The sequence below is a fragment of the Hemitrygon akajei genome, chromosome 22 (genome assembly GCF_048418815.1).
Source record: "Hemitrygon akajei chromosome 22, sHemAka1.3, whole genome shotgun sequence".
Classification (NCBI taxonomy): Eukaryota; Metazoa; Chordata; class Chondrichthyes; order Myliobatiformes; family Dasyatidae; genus Hemitrygon; species Hemitrygon akajei.
In genome coordinates this window covers 62,805,914-62,831,679 of record NC_133145.1, presented here as the reverse complement: position 1 = coordinate 62,831,679, position 25,766 = coordinate 62,805,914, and the positions used below count along the sequence as shown (strand labels likewise).

Sequence of the window (25,766 nt, the reverse complement as noted above, 5' to 3'; positions counted from 1 at the left end):
TCTGGCTGCTCACCCGCCCCTTCAAGAATATTCTGTAACTGCTCAGAGACGTCCTGGACCCGAGCACACGGGAGGCAACACACTATCCTGGCGTCCCTTTTGCTGCTGCAGAATCTCCCAAGTCCCCTATGACTATTGCTCCCCCTGACTTCACCCTACCCTCTGAGGCTCAGAGCCTGGCTGCTGCTACTTCACCCAGATAGGTCACCCCCCTCAGCTGTATCCTAAGGGGTATATCTGTTGCTGAGGGGAATGGCCACAGGGGGTACAGCACTGACTTCCTTCTCCCTTTACCTCTCTCAGTGTTCACCCATCTACTCCTCAACTTCTGGGTGTAACCACCAGCTCAAAAGTCTTATCTATCAATCGCTCTGCCTCCCAGATGATCCTCAGTTCATCCAACTCCAGTTCCAGCTCCTTAATGCGGTCTTGCATGAGCTGGAGTTGGCTGCACTTCCCACATCAGGTTCCATGAATTCCCACATCCAACAGGAGGAGCATTCCACTGCCTGCACTGTACAACCAGCACGAGCACACCAGCAATAACGAAAGGAAATACCTGTCCTTCTTACCTGTCTCTTTGGCCTCAGCCTCTTCTCATCGAAGCCTCGAGTCAAAGCCTGACACTCCTACTCATACCACTCGCTTACTCCCAACAATGGCTGCCCCGCTTGCCCCTTCTGTACTTTTACTTAATTTGCAGTGCTCTGCTCCCGAAGCTGATTGGACCTCTGGGATGTCCGAACACCTGCGAAGCTCTCCCTTTGTACCAGCTTCGCCGACTGGCGGGTAACCTCTTTAAAGTGCTGATCGGACCTCATGTGGACGTTTGGCTGTGTACGTGTGGCTGGCTGACGGTGTACGTGTGGACGTTTGGCTGTGTACGTGTGGCTGGCTGACGGTGAACGTGTGGACGTTTGGCTGTGTACGTGTGGACGTTTGGCTGTGTATGTGTGGACGTTTGGCTGTGTACGTGTGGACGTTTGGCTGTGTACGTGTGAACGTTTGGCTGTGTACGTGTGGCTGGCTGACGGTGTACGTGTGGACGTTTGGCTGTGTATGTGTGGACATTTGGCTGTGTACACGTGGACGTTTGGCTGTGTATGTGTGGACGTTTGGCTGTGTACGTGTGGACGTTTGGTGGTGTACGTGTGGACGTTTGGCTGTGTACGTGTGAACGTTTGGCTGTGTACGTGTGGACGTTTGGTGGTGTACGTGTGGACGTTTGGTGGTGTACGTGTGGACGTTTGGCTGTGTACGTGTGGACGTTTGGCGGTGGACATCTGGACGTTTGGCGGTGTACGTGTGGACATTTGGCTGTGTACATGTGGACATTTGGTGGTGTACGTGTGAACGTTTGGCTGTGTACGTGTGGACGTTTGGCGGTGGACATCTGGACGTTTGGCGGTGTACGTGTGGACGTTTGGCGGTTTAGGTGTGGACGTTTGGCGGTGGACATCTGGACGTTTGGCAGTGTACATGTGGATGTTTGCCAGCGTACGTGTGGATGTTTGGCGGTGGACATCTGGACGTTTGGCGGTGGGCGTCTGGATGGTTGGCGGTGTACATGTGGACAGCTAAATGACAATAAACTTCAACTTGGTACATCTAGTCTATCCCAGCTCACCAATTCCAAACCTTATTTTTTTTCGCTCTCACTTGCCCAACATCTGGGCAACCACCTTCACCTGGGCCACCACAAAAGGCAGAAACTTCCTGCTGGCTGCCCATTTCAATTCCACTTCCCGTTCCCATCCTGACATGTCTGTTCCATGCCCTCTTCTGCTGCCCGATGAGGCCACACTCAGGTTGGAGGAGCAACACCTCATATTCCCTCTGAGTAGCCTCCAACCTGATGGCCTCAACCAACCTCTGATCATTTCTTCCCCCCTCCCCTTCCCTCTTCTTTCAATTCCCCGTTATCTTCTCCACCCCTCACCTGCCTATCACCTCCCTCCTCCTCCCACGGTCCACTCTCCTCTATTCCTCAGCCCTTCGGATTTTCCACCTCCCTCCCCCCTTCAAATTCTGAAATTAACTGACAACTGCGACACTGTAAACCGGGGGTCAGCGGCCGGGCAGCGTGTCTGGAGAGGGAATGGTTTCAGGCCAGCAGTCGGTGCGATCTCCGGCGTGAGTGAGTGAGTGAGTGAGCCGGGCAGGAGGAGCCTCTCGCCGGCCGGGGTTTGCGGAGCCGGGAGGGCGCACATGGGGACCAATGTGAGCGGCGGCGAAAGGCAGAAGTTTACAGCGGAGCGATTGGCCAAAAGTGGGTCAACTCCGCCTCATTCACATGACTTGGATTTTCTGCAGGGGAGAGAGAAGCGTCAATGTGTTCGCTCGCTCGCTCGCTCGCTGGCACAGGCGATTAGTGCGGGAGCGAGAGGCGTAACATCAGAGCCCGGGTTTCTGGGGGGAGCCGATGGGCGAGGACTGAAGGGATCTCCAGCCCGAGTGCAGAGCCGCCGCTGTCCGACCCCCGCACACCGAGCCCCCGCGAACGGAGATGTCCCGCCCGGTCCCGGTCCCGGTCCCGGTCGCCCTCAACTCCCGGTTCGTGCCGGCGACGCACGGAGTCCTCAAGTCGCTGCTGGAGAACCCGGTCAAGCTGCCGCCGCGGCAGGACGACGGTGAGCGGGGTGGGGGGCGACCCGGGGGGGAGGGGGGTTGCGTGGGAGGTGAGGGGGAGGGAGAGGGAGGGCTGGCAGCTGAGGGGGAGGGTGGGCGGGGCGGGAGATTGAGTGGGTAGGAGTGGAGGTTGAGGGAGGGGGTTTGAGTGGGTGGGAGGGTAGAGGGGAGGAGGGAGGGAGAGGGGTTGGTGGGGGGTAGGGAGGGTGTGAGTTAAAGGTTAGAGAAGGGAGGGGGAGAAAGGTGGAAAAGGAAGGGGAGGGGCAATACGGGGGAGGGGTAGAAGACAGTGAAAGGGTTGCTGAGGTGGGGGAGGAGGAAGGGAAATGGAGGGGGTACTGTGGAGGAGGGAGGGGTAGGGGAGACAGGGAACTGTGGGGAGGGTGTTCAGATGCTGGAGGAGCGGGTGAGGTGCTGAGGGTGGGATGTGGTGCTGGGAGAGACAGGGATTGGGGGAGGAGTGGGGAAGGAGTAGGGAGGTGTGTGGTGTTAGGGATCCACCCCAGGGGTAGAAACTGACCTATTGCCGGGGGGTGGGGTGGGGAGAAGAAGCAGTGTGTAATGTTGTGGAGGGAAGTCACCCTCACGTGGGACTGCTTACCCCTGTAGGGTGCCGGAAGCCGGGTTGTTTTGTTGTTGTTACTCTGACAAACACTGTGGACGCGCTATATTGGCGCCAGAATGGTGACACTTGCGGCACATGGCGAGGCGGTGTTGGGTGTTAGTGCAAACGGGGCATTTCACTACATGTGTCGTAAACAAATCAGGGATATTGGGTGATGCCAGTGCAAGACTTTAACCTAAAACCGTGGAAACCAAGTGCACTACCATCTCGGCTTAACCTGTGGAACGAGTGAAGGATTGTAACCAGCGTCATAGTGTGATTCAAATGCTGGCGATTGTCCAAATGCAGGAAAACGTAGTGAGGTCCCACGGCAACTCCGTCTCCCTAAAACACTTTTCCGCACTCTGACTGCATTCTCCCCGTATTTACGTCGCCGTATAATGCCTGACTGGTTCTCTGTGATGTGTTGTACTCGTATCGCGGGCAGCGCGGTAGCATAGTGGTTAGCTCAGTCGGTTTACGGTGCTGACAGTAACCGATCGGGCCTCGATCCCTGCTGCTGTCTGTGAGCCGGTGGTATTTCCCCCCGGGAGCTCCGGTGTCCTCCCACATTCCGACCGCGTACAGCTCGGGGTTAGTGAGCTGTGGGCGCGCCATGTTGGCGCCAGAAACACGGTGACACTGGAGGCTGCCCCACCCTCAGACTGTGTCGGTCGCTGACACAGGGACGCTTCGCTGTGTGTTTTGATGTACGTGTGACAACCTTACTGTTGTTATAGCTGAGGGGGGGGGAGGAGGGAATAAGCTCCCACTCCCTATTAAATGCTTTACGTCACATGTCGTAAGGTCCTTCTTTGGTTGGGATGTTGGGTCCCAGCTGTCTGTGATACACAAGCCAGGGCTGTACAATATGGAGAGCAGGCTGTAGCCCATGAATCAGGCTCCCCCCTCCACACAGCTGACAAATCCAAGGGAACAGTAGAGACCGATACAGTTTGGCACCAGTGGCGGTACTGCGGGAGTTGCCAGTCAGCGTTGAACTCAACGTAGGACTAACTGCCTTAAAGGTTAATAACTGTTCAGTCCCGAAGCCTTCCCCATGAGTGGGTGAAGCCGCAAGGCAGAGGAGGTTTGAGATCCTTCTCCAAACTGAGCTGCCAACCATGGCGGATGAACCCCATCTGCCCAAAGCAACTGATTCTAACCCACCTTTGCCCCTTCTCCTGTCAGCAGAAATAGTTCTGATGGGCTTAGTAGCCACACGTGAAGGCCAGGAGCTGGACTTGGTCCTCACGCCATTGCGAGTGTTTAATAGGTGGTGGGAGCTTTTGCCCCACTACCTCCCCGGCTGCAACAACCTTCAGGAAGCTCAGTGACTAACTCCTGAGCAACTGTCACCAAAAGCAGGAGGAACTCAGCAGGTCAGGCGGCATCTAATGGAGAGGAATGAGCAGATGATATTTCAGGCCGAGACCCTTCATCAGGACCAGAAAGGAAGAGGACAGAAGCTCAAATAGGAATCTTCTGACCCCTTCCTTTGCAGTCGTGGTATGAGACTGTTGATATGGTGTTTTTGTGATGCGCTGATACTGTGTAACCCTAGTGCACGATGGTTCTTGAATATTTGGTTGGAGGACTTTGTCACCATTGCTTTGTTATTCTTTTATGGGGATAATTATCCTCGAGTCTAAACAGTAACATAGCGATTAGAGTACCCTTTTACGGTGCCTGCGAGCACCGATCGGGGTTCAATTCCTGCTGCTGCCTGTCAGGAGTTTGCATGTTCACCCTGAGGTGCCCCGATTACCTCCCACATTCCTAAGGTGTGTGGTTCAGGTTGGTTGTGGCCACACGTGTGGGCTTGCTGATTTGATTGGACACAAATGATGCGTTTCACTGTGTGTCTCAATGTGCACGTGACAAATGAAGCTCGTCTTTAAGCTTTGATGATGCTGTGTGATTGTGTTCCTGACACGAGGAGGGAGTTCTGCAGAAATGCGTCAAAACGTTGCCGGGGGTGAGGGGGGGGGCTTCAATGACAGGCTCAGCTTGTTTCCAGATTTAATTGTCACCCATAGACCCAGTGAAACGTGATGTTTGTGTCAGTGACCATCACGGTCCGAGGATGTGCTGGGGGCAGCCCACGGGCTTTGCCGTGCTTTTCGTGCGCAACACAGCGAGCTCACAGCTCACTAACCCTGACACTGACGTCTTTGGAGTGTGACAGGAAACCGGAGCACCTGGACTAAACCCCTGCGGTCACAGGGAGAGCATACAAACTCCTTGTGTTCTGGTTGGGAACGTTACATTCCCTGGAGCAAAGGAGATTGAAGGCAGACTTGACAGAAGTATATAAGATTATAGGAGGCACAGGTAGCCAAAGTCTTTCTGCATGATGATCGTATCAGGTGGGCGTAGGTGTAAGGGAAAGGAAGGAGTTTGAATGGGGATCTGAGAGGTGTGTGTGTTTTTTTTAACACAGGGAGGTTGATATCAGGAACTGACTGCCTGAGTAGGTGCTGGATCAGATACAGTCAGTATGTTTAACAGACCCTGAATAGGTGAGATATTCAGTTCATAATAAATTCATTATCGAAGTACGAGTGTGTATATCACCATGTACTACCTTCGAGGCCTCTGTCGGTCAGGGTTGACCGTGGATGTTGTGTCCTAGCTGTCTAGATATGCAATCTTGGTCAGTTCAATATCGGGAGCAGGCTCCCCCTCTCCACGCATCTGATGAACCCAAAGGAATGGCAAAGACTGATACAGTTTGGCACTGGCAGTGTCGTGGGAGTTGCCAGTCAGCGTTGAGCTCAACATAGGTCTGCCTTAGGGACTCCAGCTCTGGATTTTTCCCTCTGAGTTCACTCCCAAAGCCTTCCCCATGAGTGGGTGTAGCTGCAAAGCAGCGGAGGTTTGAGATCGGAATTTTCCTCCTCCTAGATGAGCTGCCAACCGTGGCTGGTGAGCCCCATCTGCCCAAAGTGACTGGTTTTAAAGTGCCAGTAACCCACCTTTTCCCCTTCTCCTGTCAGTAGAAATGGTTCTGCTGGGCTCAGTAGCCATATGTGAAGGCCAGGAGCTGGGTTTGGTTGTCAGAGCCCATTTGAGAAGCATTGGGAACACTCAATAGATAGTGGGAGCTTGTCCCCCCGGCTATAACAACCTTAAGGAACTATCTACAACCTTGAACTTTGTTTTCTTGCAGGCATCTACAGGAAAATAAAGAAATAGAGTAGAATTTCAGAGAAACTATAAATAGCAAAGAATGACCGGCTGGAAATGTGCGAAAGAAGTGTAGAAGGATGTGGTCCCATTGTGGGGACGGGGGTCAAATGGGATCTGGTATGTTGAAAGGTCTGTTGCTGTGTTCTACAGCTCTGATGCTCTCAGGTGTAAAAGCCCTGGATGAGGGTCTGTCGTGTTGGGACAGTTTGTGATTCTGATGGTGTGTGTACGTTATAGTCTGATTGTTGTAACGAGCAGTCACTGCCCTGCTTGCTGCAGGATCTGAATCGGGATGTCTCTGACTCGGACATGGGGCAGTTGTCCAATAACGGTGAGTAATAGTGACACTCATTTGTGTCCCAGATACATGGGTTGTAGAACATAGAACACTACAGGCCCTTCAGTCCACGATGTTGTGCCGACCTTTTAACCTATTCTAAGATCAATCTAACCCTTCCAGACCTCCATTTTTCTTTCATTCATGTGCCTATCTAAGATCTTCTTAAATGCTCCTAACGTACCTTCCTCTACCACTAACCCCGCAGGGCGATCTACGCACACACCACTCTCGGTGATGAAAGAAACTTGCCCCTAACATCCCCCTATACTTTCACCGTCAAATTCTGCTCCCTGTATCTGCCGTTTCCGTCCTGGGGAGAAGGTCTCTCACCCTCCACTCTGTTTATGCCTCTTACTATCTTGTACATCTTTATCAAGTCACCTCTCATTTTCGTTCACTCCAAAGAGGGAAGCCCTCGCTCACCGAACCTATACTAATAGGACATGCTCTCTAATTCAGACAGCATCCTGGTGAATCTCCTCTGCATTCTCTCTAATCCAGACAGCATCCTGGTGAATCTCCTCTGCCCCCTCTCTAATCCAGACAGCATCCTGGTGAATCTCCTCTGCCCCCTCTCTAATCCAGGCAGCATCCCGGTGAATCTCCTCTGCACCCTCTCTAATCCAGACAGCATCCTGGTGAATCTCCTCTGCACCGTCTCTAATCCAGACAGCATCCTGGTGAATCTCCTCTGCACCCTCTCTAATCCAGACAGCATCCTGGTGAATCTCCTCTGCACCCTCTCTAATCCAGGCAGCATCCCGGTGAATCTCCTCTGCACCCTCTCTAATCCAGACAGCATCCTGGTGAATCTCCTCTGCACTCTCTCTAATCCAGGCAGCATCCTGGTGAATCTCCTCTGCACCGTCTCTAATGCTTCCACATCCCTTCCTATAATGAGGCAACCAGAACTGAAGACGATACTCCAAGTGTGGTCTCACCAGGGTTTTAAAGAGCTGCAACATTACCTCATGGCTCTTGAACCCAGTGCCCTATCTAATGCAGGCCAACACACCGTGCGCCTTCTTGACCACCCTATCGGTTTGCGTGGTAACTTTGTGCGATCTATGGATGTGGACCCCAAGTTCAGTCGGCGTTCCGCATGCATGGATTCAACCGACCGCGGATCGGGAAAACCCGGAAGTTCTCTCTCCAGTACTCATTGTTTGAGCACGTACAGACTATTTTTTCTTGTCATTATTCCCTAAACAATACAGTATAACAACTATTTACATAGCATTTACGTTGTATTAGGTATTATAACTAATCTAGAAATGACTTAAAAGTACAGGCATCCCCGGGTTATGAATGAGTTCCGTTCCTGAGTCTGTCTTTAAGTCGGATTTGAAGTCGAAACAGGTACATCTGGTATTATTTAGCATCAGTTAGTCAAACGTTTTTCTTAGTATATAGTACATATTTTGCCATTCTATGCATATAAAACACTTAAGAAACATACGTATTTCAATAATTAAACCACTGCGTTGCTTAGTAATAATCGTAGCTTTCATTGGGGCAGGGCCTTTCGCATGCTCCATTAAAATTATTCTGATAGTTGACTGACTGTAGCCTAACGCTTTTCCAATGACCGATGGTGTTTCACCTCTTTCCGATCGCTTTATTACTTCCACCTTATTTTCAATTGTGATCGTGATTATTTTCGTGAACAGAAACACTGCGGATTCAGAGCTGTGCCGCCAGGTCCTAACGTCCACTGCACTGAACATGTTAAATAAAGTCCGGGGTTCCGCTGGGTCCTAAGGACCAATGCACTGAGACAGGTTAAATAAGGGACTTGAGCATCCGCGTTTTTTGGTATCCGCGGGAGAGGGGGGTCTCAGAACCAATCCCCTGCGGAAAAAGAGGGCCGACTGTATACTATAAAGCACGCGGTGAATCTGTGTTTTTGATGGGAGACTGTCGCGCTGTGATATCATTTTGTTCTAATGTGGGGCAATCGTAGAACAGTACAGCACAAAACATGCCCTTCAGCCCATCTAGTCTGTACTGGGCTGGTCCCATCATCCTACTGCTGGAATCATAGTCATCCTCACCCCTCCCATCCAATACTTATCCAAACTTATGTTAATTGTTGCAATTGAACCCATATTTATCACTTCCACTGGCAGCTCGTTCCACACTTACCACCCTCTTGAGTGAAGAAGTCTCCCCCCTCAGGATCCTCTTAAACATTTCACCCTTAACCCATGACCTCCAGGTCCAGTCTCGCACAAGGTCAGTGTCTGCCAGTCTGTAATGAGTCCCTTCCCCTTACCACCTTATTCTGGCTCTGTTCCTTTTCTTTCCAGACCTGAAGAAGGTTCTCATCACGGAAAATTGACTGTTTATTCCTCTCCATAGATGCTGCCCGACCTGCTGAGTTCTTCCAACATTTTGTGTGTGTTACTCTGAGAAAAAGCCTGCTTGTATTTACCCTATCTGTATCCCTCGTAATTTTGTATGCCTCTATCAAATCTCCCCTCACTCAGGTGCTCGAGCATTGACAGCATCCAAATTATACTGGTGCTTAAGAGGAACCTGGTAACCTGCCTCGATGACTATCATCCAGTGGCACTTATGTTCACAGTGAAAACGTTTTGACAGGTTGGCGATGCTGCCTTAGGAGTGACTTGACTCTGCTCCAGTTTACCTACTGGAGCAACAGGTCCACAGCAGATGCCATCTCACCGGCTCTTCACTCAACCCTGGAACATCTGGACAGCAAAGATGCAAACATCAGGATGCTCTTTATCGATTACAGCTCAGCACTTAATACCAACATCCCCTCAAAACTGATCAATAAGCTTCAAACCCTTGGCCTCAATACCTCCTTGTGCAATTGGTTCCTCGATTTCCTCACTTGTAGACCCCAGTCAGTTTGGATTGGCAACAACATCTCCTCACAATCTCCATCAGCACAGGAGCACCACGGGGCTGTGTGCTTAGCCCTCTGCTCTATTCACTTCACACTTACGACTGCATGGCTAAGCACAACTCCAATGCCACATTCAAGTTTGTTGATGACACTGTTACCATAGGCCGAATCAATGGTGGTGATGAATCAGCGTATATGAGGGAGATTGAACATCTGGCTGAGTGGTGCCACAATAACAACCTCTCACTCAGTGTCAGCAAGACCAAGGAGATGATTATTGATTTCAAGAGAGGGAACCCAGAGGTCCATCAGCCAGTCCTCACTAGGGAATCAGAGCTGGAGAGGGTCGGCAACTTTAAATTCCTCGGAGTTATCGGACCTGTCCTGGGCCCAGTACGTAAGTGCAATTACAAAGAAAGCACGGCAGCGTCTCTACTTCCTTAGAAGTTTGCGAAGATTTGGTGTGACATCTAAAACTTTGATATTCTGCTATAGATGTGTGGTGGAGATTATATTAACTGGCTGCATCAAAAATGGTATGGAAACACCAACGCCCTGAACGGAAAATCCTACAGAGTTAGTTGAAATGGCCCAGTCCATCACGGATAAAGCCCTCCCCACCAGTGGGCACACTTACAAGGAACGCTGTCACAGGAAAGCAGCAGCCATCATCAGGGACCCCCAGCACCCAGGCCATGCTCTCGCCTCGCTGCTGCCATCAGGAAGGAGGTACAGGAGCCTCAGGACTCACCACCAGGTTCAGGAACAGTTATTACACCTCAATCATCAGGCTCTTGAACCAGATAGATAACTTCACTCGCCCCATCACTGAACTTTTCCCACAATCTAGAGACTCATTTTCAAGGACTTTTCATCTCTTGTTCTCAATATTTATTGTTTATTTATTTTCCTTTTTGTATTTGCAGTTTGTTATCTTCTGCACATTGGTTGTCCATCATGTTGGCACAGTCTTTCATTGACTCTACTGTGGTTGTTATTCTATGGATTTATTGTGTATGCCCGCAAGAAAATGCATCTCAGGGTTGTATATGGTAATGAGTATACATATATACACTTTGATAATAAATTTACTTTGAAATGTTCTCTCCACTCTTATAATCTTATTGGTAATTTTCCTGTAGGTAAGTCACCAACACTGCGTACAATGATAGCGCGTGTGCTTTTTAAAATGGACTGTTTTACTGTGAGAATTTGTGGTCCTCGTGTAATGGTCATTGTTGGACATTGTTCTGTCCTAATATTGACATGGATTTTAATATAAATCAGAGTGATAGTAACACTGGGCTCAGTTTATTGTATAGGACAATGACTGTGTGTGATTCTAATTCTGGACTGTGAGAGTGTCTGTCACTAGAACAGACTTGTCACCTTTCTGCAGTCACACTATAAACAGTGTGATGCCAACATTGCGCAGTCTGTGTTTCCGATACAACTTAGTGCAGACAAATGTAAGGTTTCGCACTTTGGCAGCACCGATCGCAGTGGGTCTTACACGGTGAACGAACGGTAGGGCACCGAGGAGTCTGGGATTACAGGCCCATAACTCATTGAAAGCGGCATCACAGGTAGATAGGGTCATAAAGAAAGCTTTCGGCACATTGGCCTTCATAAACCAATGTATTGAGTAGAGGAGATGGGATGTTACGTTGAAGTTGTACAAGACATTGGTGAGGCCTGATTTGGAGTACTGTGTACAGTGTTGGTCACCTACCTACAGGAAAGATGTCAATGAGGTTGAACGTACAGAGAAAATTTAAAGGATTTTGCTGGGTCTGGAGGAACCAGAGTTAGAAGGAAAGGTTGAATAGGTTAGAACTTTATTCCTTGGAGCGTAGAATATTAAGAGGAAATTTGATAGAGGTATATAAAATTATGAGGGGTAATGATAGGGTAAGTGCAAGCAGGATTTTTCCATTGAGGTTGGATACGACTAGATAGATAGATACTTTGTTGAAATTACAGTGTCACAGTAGCATTACCAGTGTACAGATAGACAAATAGTAAAAGAGAAGAAAGAGAAAGTTAAGTCTAACAGGAGGGGTCATCATTGAAGGTTTACTCATTATAGAGCCCAATGGCCAAGGGTAGGAGTGACCTCGTATCACGCTCTTTGGAGCAGCGCAGTTGTCTTAGTCTATTACTGAAAGTGCTCCTCTGTTCAGCCAAGGTGGCAGCAGAGGGTGAGAGACATCGTCTGGAATTACCAGGACTTTCCATAGGGTCCTTTGTTCTACCACAGCCTCCAGTGTAGACTATCGTGTAGTCCGTGTGTCGACTACCTCTAGAGGTCATGGGTGAAGGATGAAAGGTGAAATGTTTAAAGGGACCATGAGGGGAACCCTCTTCACTCGGAGGGTGGTGCAAGCTCGATTTCAGTGTTGAAGAGAAGTTTGGACAGGTACGTGATACGGAGGGCTATGGTCCCGGTGCAGGTCAATGGGAGTGGACAGTTTAAATGGTTCAGCATGGATTAGATGGGCTGAAGGGCCAGTTTGTACGCTGTACTACTCTATGACCTTAACTGTCTAGCTGTGCGACGTGTGTTCCTGATCCAGGTCTGTCTCGTTGAGTGATGTGAGTTTCTGATAAAGGTCAGCGAGGTCGCGTAGCGGTTACTGCAACATTTTACAATGCCAGCAATCCGCAATCGGGGTTCAAATCCTGCTGCACTCTGTAAGGAATCTGAACATTCTCCCCATGACTGTGTGGGTTTCCTCCGGCTGCTCTGATCTTCCTCTGCGTTGCAAAGATGTGCGGGTTGGGGTTTGTAAGTTATTGGCACGCTGTTTTGGCGCAGGAAGCCTGGTGATTCTTGCGGGCTGCCTCAGACTCTTGGTCATTGACGCATTTCACTACGTTTTGATGTACGTGTGACAAATAAAGCTCATATTTATCTGTCTCGTCACTTTATTTGTCAGTCTGTAACATGGGGCCAGTGTGATATCTGCATTGTCCTGTGTTTCTGACACCTATCTGTCACAGTATGGACCGAGGGATGACCCCAGTGGAGGTGTCTGTATTAAGAGATAAATACGTTGTACGTTGGGGAAGGTGTTGTATAGGGTACAACAGGTTTCTGACTGCCTAGCCACCTGTCCTTTCTGTGGCCGGGAGGAGTTAGTGTCCCACATCTGTCTGAGTATCTGAAAGGGGCTGTTCCTCAAGTTCAGCCCCACTCTCCTGATCTTTGGTCACCCAGTACGGAGGGGAGAAAACCATGAAGGGTCGCCCTCATGGGTCTGGCTATGCTGGCCACTTGAGGGCCCTGGTACCGGGCAATCGAAGGTTCCACTTGAGCCGACGGCCTGCCCGCCTTCCGGAGCTGCACCCGTCCTGTAAAGTCGCTGGCCAGAAAAAGGCAATGGCAAGCCACTTCTGTAGAGAAATTTGCCTGAAGCAGTCGTGGTCACGGAAAGACCACGTCATATGACACAGCACGTAATGATGATAATCTTATTTTAATTTGAGGCTGTAAATAGTTAATGAAGCCTTAATTACTTATTGTATAATATTTTACTAGTGAATATACTTCTGTATAAACAACACAAGTTTCCTAATACGGGGTTGTCATGAAGTAATAGTGTTTTATCTTGACTATGGGACGGTCTCCCGCTGAGAAGGTGATCCTAATTAGGACATGCCACCTTTACTGTGTGATTCTGTTACGGGATAGTTGACCGCTAACGTTGTGGGTACTATTCCTGCAATGAAACTGATACATTGTGGTCTGCTGTGATCCTGATACGGGACTGTCCCACTGTGGTAATAATGGGCTCTCGCCTGTGATATTATTAGATCTAATACTTGACTTTAGTATGGGACTTGTCACCTTAAAGTTTTATTTGTCACCAATGTGATATGTGTTCTTGATGCTGCATGTTACTCTCTGGAATGTATTTATCCTTATGATCTGTTAGTCCTCAGATAGCTTGGTATAAGGTTGTGAGAGAGATGGATGTAATTCTCTTTTAAACTTTCCCCTTCCCGCTTTATTCTAACATTTGAAGTTTCCGCCCTGGGAGAATAAATCTATGTCCCCTATCTCTGCCTCTAATAATGTTATCTACACGTGACTATCTACACGTGACTCCTGTGCTGCAACCATTCGAGTTATGGAAATTTGCCCTTGCAGAATTCAGAAATCACAACCCAAAAATCTAAGATGCACAATAAAGTTCATTCTCCTGGAAATGATGTGGGAGGTAAAGTCAGGGCAAATAAACAGAACAGTTATTTTCTCTCAGTTTGCAAATAGAAACATAGAAAACCTACAGCACAATACAGGCCCTTCGGCCCACAAAGCTGTGCTGACCATGTCCTTACCTTAGAAATTACCTAGGGTTACCTATAGCCCTCTATTTTTCTAAGCTCCATGTGCCTATCCCAGGAGTCTCTTAAAAGACCCTATTGTATCCGCCTCCACCACTGTCGCCGGCAGCCCATTCCACGCACTCACCACTCTGAGTAAAAAACTTACTCCTGACATCTCCTCTGTACCTACTTCCAAGCACCTTAAAACTGTGCCCTCTCATGCTAGCCATTTCAGCCCTGGGGAAAAGTCTCTGACTATCCACATGATCAATGCCTCTCATCATCAATACAGGAGATTACACAGCCTCAAGTTATGAAAAACCAGGCTACAGAACAATTTCTAGGAATGTAAGTGTACCAAGGGGGTCCCTGCACTGTGTAATGACCTGATCTGTAAGAACAGTGTGTAAAACAAGCTTTTCACTGTATCTCCGTACCTGTGATAATATAAACCAATTCCAACTCGACTGGCATTGCTGAAATGGGCTGAGGGGCCTCTGTCTGTCTGTCTCGGTGGCACTGCGTCGCAGCTATCCCGCACCGGCGATGGGGATTCAGCATCCGCCGATCTTTGTAAAGAGTCTCCCCGTGACCACGTGGGTTTCCTCTGCGTGCCAGAGGCGAACGGGTCAGTGAGCTGTGGGCACGGTGCCGGAAACCTGGGGTCCAGTGCCAGGCGACTGGGATAGGGGAGGGGAGGGGAGGAGGTCTGGTGCTGGTGACTGGGGCGAGGGAGGATGATGTCTGGCACCATTGACCGGGGCGGAAAGGGGACCAGCGTCAGGCGATTGGGATAACGGGGCGGGGGGGAGAGGGAGGTCTAGCGCCAGTGACTGGGGTGGGGGCCGTCGGTGATTCCTCGTACAAGGTGTTATTTATTTCTTATGGTGTGCTGTGACTAAGGTTGGATGTTGTGTCCTCTTGAAGGTTTCGGTAAGGACGAGAAGGAAAAGCAGTTGGAAGATGAAGCGGCGAGCAGCACCGTCACACAGTCCGCCTTTCTGGGACCCACGCTCTGGGACAAGACGCTGCCCTACGACGGCGACACCTTCCAGCTGGAGTACATGGATCTGGAGGAGTTCCTTTCGGAGAACGGCATTCCGCCCAGTCCGCCGCACCAGCAGAAGGCAGGACAGCACTCTCCACTCCAGCACCCCAGCGCCTCGCAGGCGCCACCCATCGACCTCAGCAGGGCCGGCACCTCCGTTCTCCCGGCACTGAGTCCACAGAACCTCCTACCCAACACGGCAAGGACAGGTAAACTCTTCCCCCCACTCCCCACCGGCACCTCCGTTCTCCCGGCACTGAGTCCACAGAACCTCCTACCCAACACGGCAAGGACAGGTAAACTCTTCCCCCCACTCCCCACTGGCACCTCCGTTCTCCCGGCACTGAGTCCACAGAACCTCCTACCCAACACGGCAAGGACAGGTAAACTCTTCCACCCACTCCCCACTGGCACCTCCGTTCTCCCGGCACTGAGTCCACAGAACCTCCTACCCAACACGGCAAGGACAGGTAAACTCTTCCCCCCACTCCCCACCGGCACCTCCGTTCTCCCGGCACTGAGTCCACAGAACCTCCTACCCAACACGGCAAGGACAGGTAAACTCTTCCACCCACTCCCCACCGGCACCTCCGTTCTCCCGGCACTGAGTCCACAGAACCTCCTACCCAACACGGCAAGGACAGGTAAACTCTTCCCCCCACTCCCCACCGGCACCTCCGTTCTCCCGGCACTGAGTCCACAGAACCTCCTACCCAACACGGCAAGGACAGGTAAACTCTTCCCCCCACTCCCCACCGGCACCTCCGTTCTCCCGGCACTGAGTCCACAGAACCTCCTACCCAACACGGCAAGGACAGGTAAACTCTTCCCCCCACTCCCCACTGGCACCGTCTGACCGACCGGGAACCCAGGTGATGGGCTGCGGAACAAAAGGGTCAGAATCAGTTCAGCTTACTGATCCCATCGGGCTCCTGGTCCAGTTTCACGGGCCTCGGTCTGAACTGACTCTGAGTCTGCACCCATCGGGCTCCTGGTCCAGTTTCACTGGCCTCAGTCCGAACTGACTCTGAGCCTGCGGCCTGCACCCATCGGGCTCCTGGTCCAGTTTCACGGGCCTCGGTCTGAACTGACTTTGAGTCTGCAGCCTGCACCCATCGGGCTCCTGGTCCAGTTTCACGGGCCTCGGTCTGAACTGATTCTGAGCCTGCGGCCTGCACCCATCGGGCTCCTGGTCCAGTTTCACGGGCCTCGGTCTGAACTGACTCTGAGCCTGCGGCCTGCACCCATCGGGCTCCTGGTCCAGTTTCACGGGCCTCAGTCCGAACTGACTCTGAGCCTGCGGCCTGCACCCATCGGGCTCCTGGTCCAGTTTCACGGGCCTCGGTCTGAACTGACTCTGAGCCTGTGGCCTGCACCCATCGGGCTCCTGGACCAGCTGCAGCACTGACTTGGCTACGAGTCTGTGGACTAACTTTCAGGGCGTTTGTGGTTCATGTTCTTTGGATGTTTGTTTTGTTTTGTTGTTGTTTACACGATTTGTTTCTCTGACGTTGGAAATTTTGACAGTCTTTGCTGTGTGTGTGTGTGTTTTTGTGGCTTTGTCCAAGGCTGTGTATGACATTCAAACTTTTATAGTAACTCCAGAACTTTGAACGTATGAGGAGCGTTGGATGGCTGTAGGTCTGTACTTGCTGGAGTTTAGCAGAATGGAGGGTTCTCATTGAAACCTACGGAACATTGAAAGGCCTAATCGGGATCCCAATCTGGGGTTCACGGACCCCTTGGTTAATGGGTCCATGGCATAAAAAACGGTTGGGAATTCCCTAGCCTAGATAGAGTGGATGAGGAGAGGGTGTTTCCTATAGTGGAGGAGTCTGGGACTAGAGAGCACAGCCTCCGAATAGAGGGACGTCCCTTTAGAACAGAGATGAGGAGGAATTTCTTCAGCCAGAGGGTGGTGAATCTGAGGAATTCATTGCCACGGGCAGCTATGGGGCCAAGTCGTTGGGTATATTTAAAGCAGAGGTTGATAGGTTCTTGATTAGTTAGGGTGTCAAAGGTTACAGGGATGGTGTTGAGAGGGATAATAAATCAGCCATGGACCGGCTGAGCAGGTGATGGGCTGAATGGCCTAATTCTGCTCCTATATCTTGTGGTCAGAGGGTTTGAATCACTGACATGTGATGATCATAAAATTTCCTGTTTGTGACATCATCGTGTGCCGTATCGTATGACGTGGGCGATCGTGGTCTTCCATCTGACTTTAATCGGAGAAGTTCTAACAGACTCTTCAAAAGTTTTGCCTGTCCATTGCTTGATGTAACTCACAAATGTCATGCACCGTCAACCGTGACTTTTTCACGTCACTGCAAGATGTAGTGGGGAAGGGGAAGGTCAAGTACATCCCAAAGCCTCCAGCTGCTATTTCCTGACTGATGATATCTGCTCTCTTCTTATTCCGGCTTTTCACAACTGTAAGAAACACTTAGTGTTGTGTCCCACAGCAGTACAGTACAAGACATGAATACTGTAAGTTACAATTAGTAAGTTGTTAGTGCGAAGGACAAATATTGAGGTAGTGTTCACGGACTGTTCAGAAACCTACAGGCAGGAGGGAGGAAGCTGCCCCTAACACGTTAAGTGTGTGTCTTCAGGCTCCTGTACAATGAGAAGTGGGCGTGAGCTCGATGGTGAGGGGCCCTCATGATGGGCACTGACCTCTTGAGGCATTGATGCCCTCGACGCTAGTGCCATTAATGGTTTGGGCTGAGTCTACAACCCTCTGCAGTCTTTTCCCACTCTGTACGATGCCCCACGCCACACCAGACAGTGATGCAACCAGTCAGAATCCTCCACATCTGTGGAAATTTGCTGGAGTCCTTGTTGATAAACCAAATCTCATGCGAAGGAACATTCTGCAGGGATCTGGGAATACAGATCCATAATTCCTTAAAACTGGTGTCACAGGTGGGTAGGGCTGTAAAGAGAGCTTTTGGCACCTTGGCCTTCATAAATCAGATTATTGAGTACAGGAGTTGGGAATTTATGTTGAAGTTTGACAAGACGTTGGTGAGGCTAAGTTTGGTGTATTATGTGCATTAGTCTCCTACCTACAGGAACGCTATCAACAAGACTAAAAGAGTGCAGAGAAAATTGACGTAGAGACCGTTAATGCAAGCAGGCTTCTTCCACTGAGACTGAGAGAGACTAAGACTAGAAGTCATGGGTTGAGGGTCAAAGGTGAACTACTTAATGGGAATTTGAGAGGGAGCTTCTTCACTCAGAGGATGGTAAGAATCGAGCTACCAGCAGAAGTAGTGGACATGGGTTCAATTTCAACATTTTAGGGAAATTTGGATAGGTACGTGGATGGAAAAGGTGTGGAGAACCGTGGTCTGGGTGAAGGCAGATAATAGTTTGGCACTAACTAGATGGGCTGAAGGGCCTGTTCCAGTGCTGCAGTGCTCTATCACTCTAAGTGTGGTCTAGGTGCTGACTGCACTGGGGGACTGGTGGAAACATCTCGATTGACTGGACATCAGCACGCCACACGTATAGAGGAGTGGTAACGTGTTTTCCATCCTCCTGTTCCTTCCTCAATTACACATCGCCCCCCTCCTCCGTAATCCTGTACAAACTCTATATAAACCAGACGATCACCCGCACCAGAGAAACTGCACCCTAGGGTTCTGGAAGAGGTAGCGTTAAAGATCGTGGAGACATTAGTGACGATCTTTTGAAAATCATTGGACTCTGGCATGGTGCCAGAGGACTGGAACATTGCAAATGCCACTCCACTCTTTAAGGAGGAAGGCAGCAGAAAGGAAATTATAGACCAGTTAGCCTGACCTCAGTGGTTGGGAAGATCATAGAGTCAATTGTTAAGGATGAGGTTATGGAGTACTTGGTGACACAGGACAAGATAGTACAAAGTCAGCATGGTTTCCTCCAGGGAAAATCCTGCCTGAAGAACCTGTTGGAATTCTTTGAGGAGATTACAAGTAGGATAGATAAAGGGGATGCAGTGGATGTTGTATATTTGGACTTTCAGAAGGCCTTTGACAAGGTGACACACATGAGGCTGCTTACCAAGATAAGAGCCCATGGAATTACAGGAAAGTTACTGGCATGGTTAGAGCATTGGCTCATTGGTAGGAGGCAGCGAGTGGGAATAAAAGGATCCTTTTCTGGTTGGCTACCAATGACTAGTGGTGTTCCACAGGGGTCGATTTTGGGACCATTTCTCTTAATGCTGTATATCAATGATTTAGATGATGGAATAGATGGCTTTGTTGCCATATTTGCAGATGATACAAAGATTGGTGGAAGGGCAAGTAATGTTGAGGAAACAGGTAAGCTTCAGGAGGACTTAGATTAGGAGAGGAGAATGGGCAAGAAAGTGGCAAATGAAATATGTGTTGGAAAATACATGGTCATGCACTTTGATATAAGAAATAAATGTGCAGACTATTTTCTTAATGCGGAGAAAATCCAAAAATCTGAGATGCAAAGGGACTTTGTGCAGAACGCCATAAAGGTTAAATTGCAGGTAGAGGCAGTGGTGAGGAAGGCAAATGCAATATTTGCATTCATTTCAAGAGCAGGGATGTGATGCTGAGGCTTTATAAGGCACTGGTGAGGCCTCACCTTGAGTATTGTGAACAGTTTTGGGCTCCTCATCTAAGAAGAGATGTGCTGGCATTGGAGAGAGTTCAGAGGAGGTTCACAAGGATGATTCCAGGAATGAAAGTGTTATCATACGAGGAACGTTTGATAGTTCTGTGTCTCTACTCACTGGAAGTTACAAGGATGAGATGGATCTCATTGAAACCTTTCGAATGTTGAAAGGTCTGGACATGGTAGATGTGGAAAGGATATTTCTTTGGTGGGGGAGTCTAGGACAAGAGGGCACAGCATCAGGATAGAGGGGTGTCCATTTAAAACAGAGATGGGGAGAAATTCCTTTAGCCGGAGGGTGGTGAATGTGTGGAATTTGTTACCACAGGCTGCTGTGGAGGCCAAGTCACTGGGTGCATTTAAGGCAGAGCTTGATAGGTTCTTGATTGGACATGGCATCAAAGGTTATGGGGAGAAGGCCAGGGAGTGGGGCTGAGGAGGGGAAAAGGAAGGATCAGCTGTGATTGAATGGCGGAGCAGACTCGATGGGCCAAATGGCCTAATTCTGCTCCTATGTCTTATGGTGGTATAAACACAATGTCATGTGATAGAATTTTTTTTTAGAAATTCTGCTTCCTGCTCCTTTAGAGTGATGAATGGAGAGCAAAGTTCAAAATGGATATGCTATCAAAGTACATCTATGTCACCACACACAACCCCGGGATTCATTTTCTTACGGGCATTCACAGTAGAACGGAGAAATACAACAGAATCGATGAAAGACTGCACCCAACAGGATGACCAGTGTGCAAAGGACAGGAAACTCTGCAAATTCAAAACCAATAACAACAATAAATATTAAGAAAATGAGATGAGGAATCAGTGAAAGGGTTGGCACAACATTGTGGGCCGAAGGGCCTGTACTGTGCTGTATTGTTCTATGAAAATGAGTGCGTTGTTTGTGGGAATAGTTCAATATTGGGGCAAGTAAAGTTATCCCCACTGGTTCAGGAGCCTGATGGTCGAGGGGTGTGCAGTAACTGTTCCTGAACCTGGTGTTGTGAGTCCTGAGGCTCCTTTACCTTCTTTCTGATGGCGGCAGTGAGAAGAGGGCGTGGCCTGGGTGGTGAGCGTCCCTGATGACGGATCCTGTGACAGCGTTTCGTGTGGGTGTGCTCGGTGGTGAGGAGGGCTTTGCCCGTGATTGGCCAGTCCTTATCCACTACTTTTTGTGGGATTTCCCGGGATCCGGCCACAGCAACTCCTGTAGATTCTGTGTACACGGCCTGCTCCTTTAAGTGGTGTCTTTTGTGCCTTGTTCTGCTTTTTAAGATGAAAGTTTATTTGAATACTTTGGCCCAAGCGTTCTGCCTCGGGGTTAAGTGATGTGAAGTATTTTTAATCTTGTGACCTGAGGGAAATAATGTGGCTCAGTATCTGGGTTTTGGTCACGGTGATTCTGTTTTCTTTGATTGTGTTTTTCTATCATGGTTGAATGAATTCCCTGAGGATTCGTTTTCAGCAAGTCCCTCTGCTACGAGCAGCAGTGGCAGGAGGCATCTCATTCTCTGCTCCTTTACTCTTTATTAATTCCTCCTCCTCCTCCTCCTCCTCCTCCTGTGGGGGCGGCAAGGTAGTGTGGTGGTTTATGCATCGCTTTAAAGCGGCTGCTGGAAGATCAGGGTTCGATTCCCACCACTGCCTGGAAGGAGTCTATGTTCTCCCCGTGACTGCGTGGGTTTCATCCGGACCGGTGCCCCGGTACCCTCCCACTTTCGGAAGACGTGTGCGTCATGGTTAGAGAGTTGTGGCGTGCTACGTTGGCGTTGGAAACTTGCTGACACTTGCACGTCCTTGGTCTGCGTTGGTCATTGACAGAAACGATGCATTTCACTGTATGTTTTGACAGACGTAAATAAAGCTCATCTTTAATCTCTCCTCTCCCCCCACCTTTAAATCTGTTCCTCAGCTTTTTTTTCTTCCGTCCTGCTGAAGAGTCTCAGGCCAAAACACCGGCTATGCTCTTCTCCATAGACGCTGCCCGGTCCGCTGAGTTCCTCCAGCGTTTTGTGTGTGTGGCTCACTTTAATCTCTTTGTTACCATGAGTTTAGCCACGTGGAGGAGCTAACTGATGTTATACAGGCTCGTTAAGTAGACATAAATCCCTCCTCCTTTCCTCGCTTGCTTCCCTTCACTCTCTGTGACCTTCCTCACCCCCTCACTATCTCCCTCACTCTCTGGGACCCTCCTCTTCCCTTCTCACTTCCCCTCACTCTTTTGGACCCCTTTCCCTCCATTAACTGCTTCGGTTCCCCTTGATCCCTGGGACACTCCTCCCCCTTTCATTCTCGGAAACCCTCCTCCCTCCCTCCCTCCCTTGTTTTCGCCCAGCTTTCCTGGACCCTCCTCCCCCTTCCACTCCTCTGGGCCCCTGCACTCCTCATTTCCTCTGTCTCTTGGACCCTCCTCCCTCCGTCACTCTCAGATACCTTCCTCCTCCCTCCACAATCACTCTCCCAGTCTCTCCAGTTCCCTCCCCATCCCCCTCTAGGACCCTCACCTCCAACTTCACTCTGGAACTTATTACTGCCCGTCGATGTTTGGGGCTGCAGTGAGGCTCCTCCATCCCTGTCTGTCCTTGGCCACGCAGATCTCCATCCCTGTCTGTCCTTGGCCACGCAGATCTCCTCCATCCCTGTCTGTCCTTGGCAACGCAGATCTCCATCCCTGTCTGTCCTTGGCCACACAGATCTCCATCCCTGTCTGTCCTTGGCCACGCAGATCTCCATCCCTGTCTGTCCTTGGCCACGCAGATCTCCATCCCTGTCTGTCCTTGGCCACGCAGATCTCCATCCCTGTCTGTCCTTGGCCACGCAGATCTCCATCCCTGTCTGTCCTTGGCCACGCAGATCTCCATCCCTGTCTGTCCTTGGCCACGCAGATCTCCTCCATCCCTGTCTGTCCTTGGCCACGCAGATCTCCATCCCTGTCTGTCCTTGTCCACGAAGATCTCCATCCCTGTCTGTCCTTGGCCACGCAGATCTCCATCCCTGTCTGTCCTTGGCCACGCAGATCTCCTCCATCCCTGTCTGTCCTTGGCCACGCAGATCTCCATCCCTGTCTGTCCTTGGCCACGCAGATCTCCATCCCTGTCTGTCCTTGGCCACGCAGATCTCCATCCCTGTCTGTCCTTGGCCACGCAGATCTCCATCCCTGTCTGTCCTTGGCCACGCAGATCTCCATCCCTGTCTGTCCTTGGCCACGCAGATCTCCATCCCTGTCTGTCCTTGGCCACGCAGATCTCCTCCATCCCTGTCTGTCCTTGGCCACGCAGATCTCCATCCCTGTCTGTCCTTGGCCACGCAGATCTCCATCCCTGTCTGTCCTTGGCCACGCAGATCTCCATCCCTGTCTGTCCTTGGCCACGCAGATCTCCTCCATCCCTGTCTGTCCTTGTCCACGCAGATCTCCATCCCTGTCTGTCCTTGGCCACGCAGATCTCCTCCATCCCTGTCTGTCCTTGGCCACGCAGATCTCCTCCATCCCTGTCTGTCCTTGGCCACGCAGATCTCCATCCCTGTCTGTCCTTGGCCACGCAGATCTCCATCCCTGTCTGTCCTTGGCCACGCAGATCTCCATCCCTGTCTGTCCTTGGCCACGCAGATCTCCTCCATCCCTGTCTGTCCTTGGCCACGCAGATCTCCATCCCTGTCTGTCCTTGGCCACGCAGATCGCCATCCCTGTCTGTCCTTGGCCACGCAGATCTCCATCCCTGTCTGTCCTTGGCCACGCAGATCTCCTCCATCCCTGTCTGTCCTTGGCCACGCAGATCTCCTCCATCCCTGTCTGTCCTTGGCCACACAGATCTCCATCCCTGTCTGTCCTTGGCCACGCAGATCTCCTCCATCCCTGTCTGTCCTTGGCCACGCAGATCTCCTCCATCCCTGTCTGTCCTTGGCCACGCAGATCTCCTCCATCCCTGTCTGTCCTTGGCCACGCAGATCTCCTCCATCCCTGTCTGTCCTTGGCCACGCAGATCTCCTCCATCCCTGTCTGTCCTTGGCCACACAGATCTCCATCCCTGTCTGTCCTTGGCCACACAGATCTCCATCCCTGTCTGTCCTTGGCCACACAGATCTCCTCCATCCCTGTCTGTCCTTGGCCACGCAGATCTCCTCCATCCCTGTCTGTCCTTGGCCACGCAGATCTCCTCCATCCCTGTCTGTCCTTGGCCACGCAGATCTCCTCCATCCCTGTCTGTCCTTGGCCACGCAGATCTCCTCCATCCCTGTCTGTCCTTGGCCACGCAGATCTCCTCCATCCCTGTCTGTCCTTGGCCACACAGATCTCCATCCCTGTCTGTCCTTGGCCACGCAGATCTCCTCCATCCCTGTCTGTCCTTGGCCACACAGATCTCCTCCATCCCTGTCTGTCCTTGGCCACGCAGATCTCCATCCCTGTCTGTCCTTGGCCACGCAGATCTCCTCCATCCCTGTCTGTCCTTGGCCACGCAGATCTCCTCCATCCCTGTCTGTCCTTGGCCACGCAGATCTCCATCCCTGTCTGTCCTTGGCCACGCAGATCTCCATCCCTGTCTGTCCTTGGCCACGCAGATCTCCTCCATCCCTGTCTGTCCTTGGCCACACAGATCTCCTCCATCCCTGTCTGTCCTTGTCCACGCAGATCTCCATCCCTGTCTGTCCTTGGCCACGCAGATCTCCTCCATCCCTGTCTGTCCTTGGCCACGCAGATCTCCTCCATCCCTGTCTGTCCTTGGCCACGCAGATCTCCTCCATCCCTGTCTGTCCTTGGCCACGCAGATCTCCTCCATCCCTGTCTGTCCTTGGCCACGCAGATCTCCTCCATCCCTGTCTGTCCTTGGCCACGCAGATCTCCTCCATCCCTGTCTGTCCTTGGCCACGCAGATCTCCTCCATCCCTGTCTGTCCTTGGCCACACAGATCTCCTCCATCCCTGTCTGTCCTTGGCCACGCAGATCTCCTCCATCCCTGTCTGTCCTTGGCCACGCAGATCTCCTCCATCCCTGTCTGTCCTTGGCCACACAGATCTCCATCCCTGTCTGTCCTTGGCCACGCAGATCTCCTCCATCCCTGTCTGTCCTTGTCCACCCAGATCTCCTCCATCCCTGTCTGTCCTTGGCCACGCAGATCTCCATCCCTGTCAGTCCTTGGCCACACAGATCTCCATCCCTGTCTGTCCTTGGCCACGCAGATCTCCTCCATCCCTGTCTGTCCTTGGCCACGCAGATCTCCATCCCTGTCTGTCCTTGGCCACGCAGATCTCCTCCATCCCTGTCTGTCCTTGGCCACACAGATCTCCTCCATCCCTGTCTGTCCTTGGCCACCCAGATCTCCATCCCTGTCTGTCCTTGGCCACGCAGATCTCCATCCCTGTCTGTCCTTGGCCACGCAGATCTCCATCCCTGTCTGTCCTTGGCCACGCAGATCTCCATCCCTGTCTGTCCTTGGCCACGCAGATCTCCATCCCAGTCTGTCCTTGGCCACGCAGATCTCCTCCATCCCTGTCTGTCCTTGGCCACGCAGATCTCCTCCATCCCTGTCTGTCCTTGGCCACCCAGATCTCCATCCCTGTCTGTCCTTGGCCACCCAGATCTCCATCCCTGTCTGTCCTTGGCCACGCAGATCTCCATCCCTGTCTGTCCTTGGCCACGCAGATCTCCATCCCTGTCTGTCCTTGGCCACGCAGATCTCCATCCCTGTCTGTCCTTGGCCACGCAGATCTCCATCCCTGTCTGTCCTTGGCCACGCAGATCTCCATCCCTGTCTGTCCTTGGCCACGCAGATCTCCTCCATCCCTGTCTGTCCTTGGCCACGCAGATCTCCTCCATCCCTGTCTGTCCTTGGCCACCCAGATCTCCATCCCTGTCTGTCCTTGGCCACGCAGATCTCCATCCCTGTCTGTCCTTGGCCACGCAGATCTCCATCCCTGTCTGTCCTTGGCCACGCAGATCTCCATCCCTGTCTGTCCTTGGCCACGCAGATCTCCATCCCTGTCTGTCCTTGGCCACGCAGATCTCCATCCCTGTCTGTCCTTGGCCACGCAGATCTCCTCCATCCCTGTCTGTCCTTGGCCACGCAGATCTCCATCCCTGTCTGTCCTTGGCCACACAGATCTCCTCCATCCCTGT

General features: G+C 51.1%; 1 protein-coding gene across 1 annotated transcript in view; it reads left to right on the top strand.

The window, feature by feature from the left end:
* Window positions 1-2,285: 2,285 nt before the first annotated feature.
* Window positions 2,286-25,766, top strand: part of LOC140714831 (hepatic leukemia factor-like) — a 59,393-nt gene continuing 35,912 nt past the window's right edge. Inside the window, 2 exon segments of the mRNA XM_073026470.1 lie at window positions 2,286-2,630; window positions 14,899-15,228. Coding sequence (XP_072882571.1) covers window positions 2,507-2,630; window positions 14,899-15,228 — 454 coding nt within the window. The 5' untranslated portion in view covers window positions 2,286-2,506.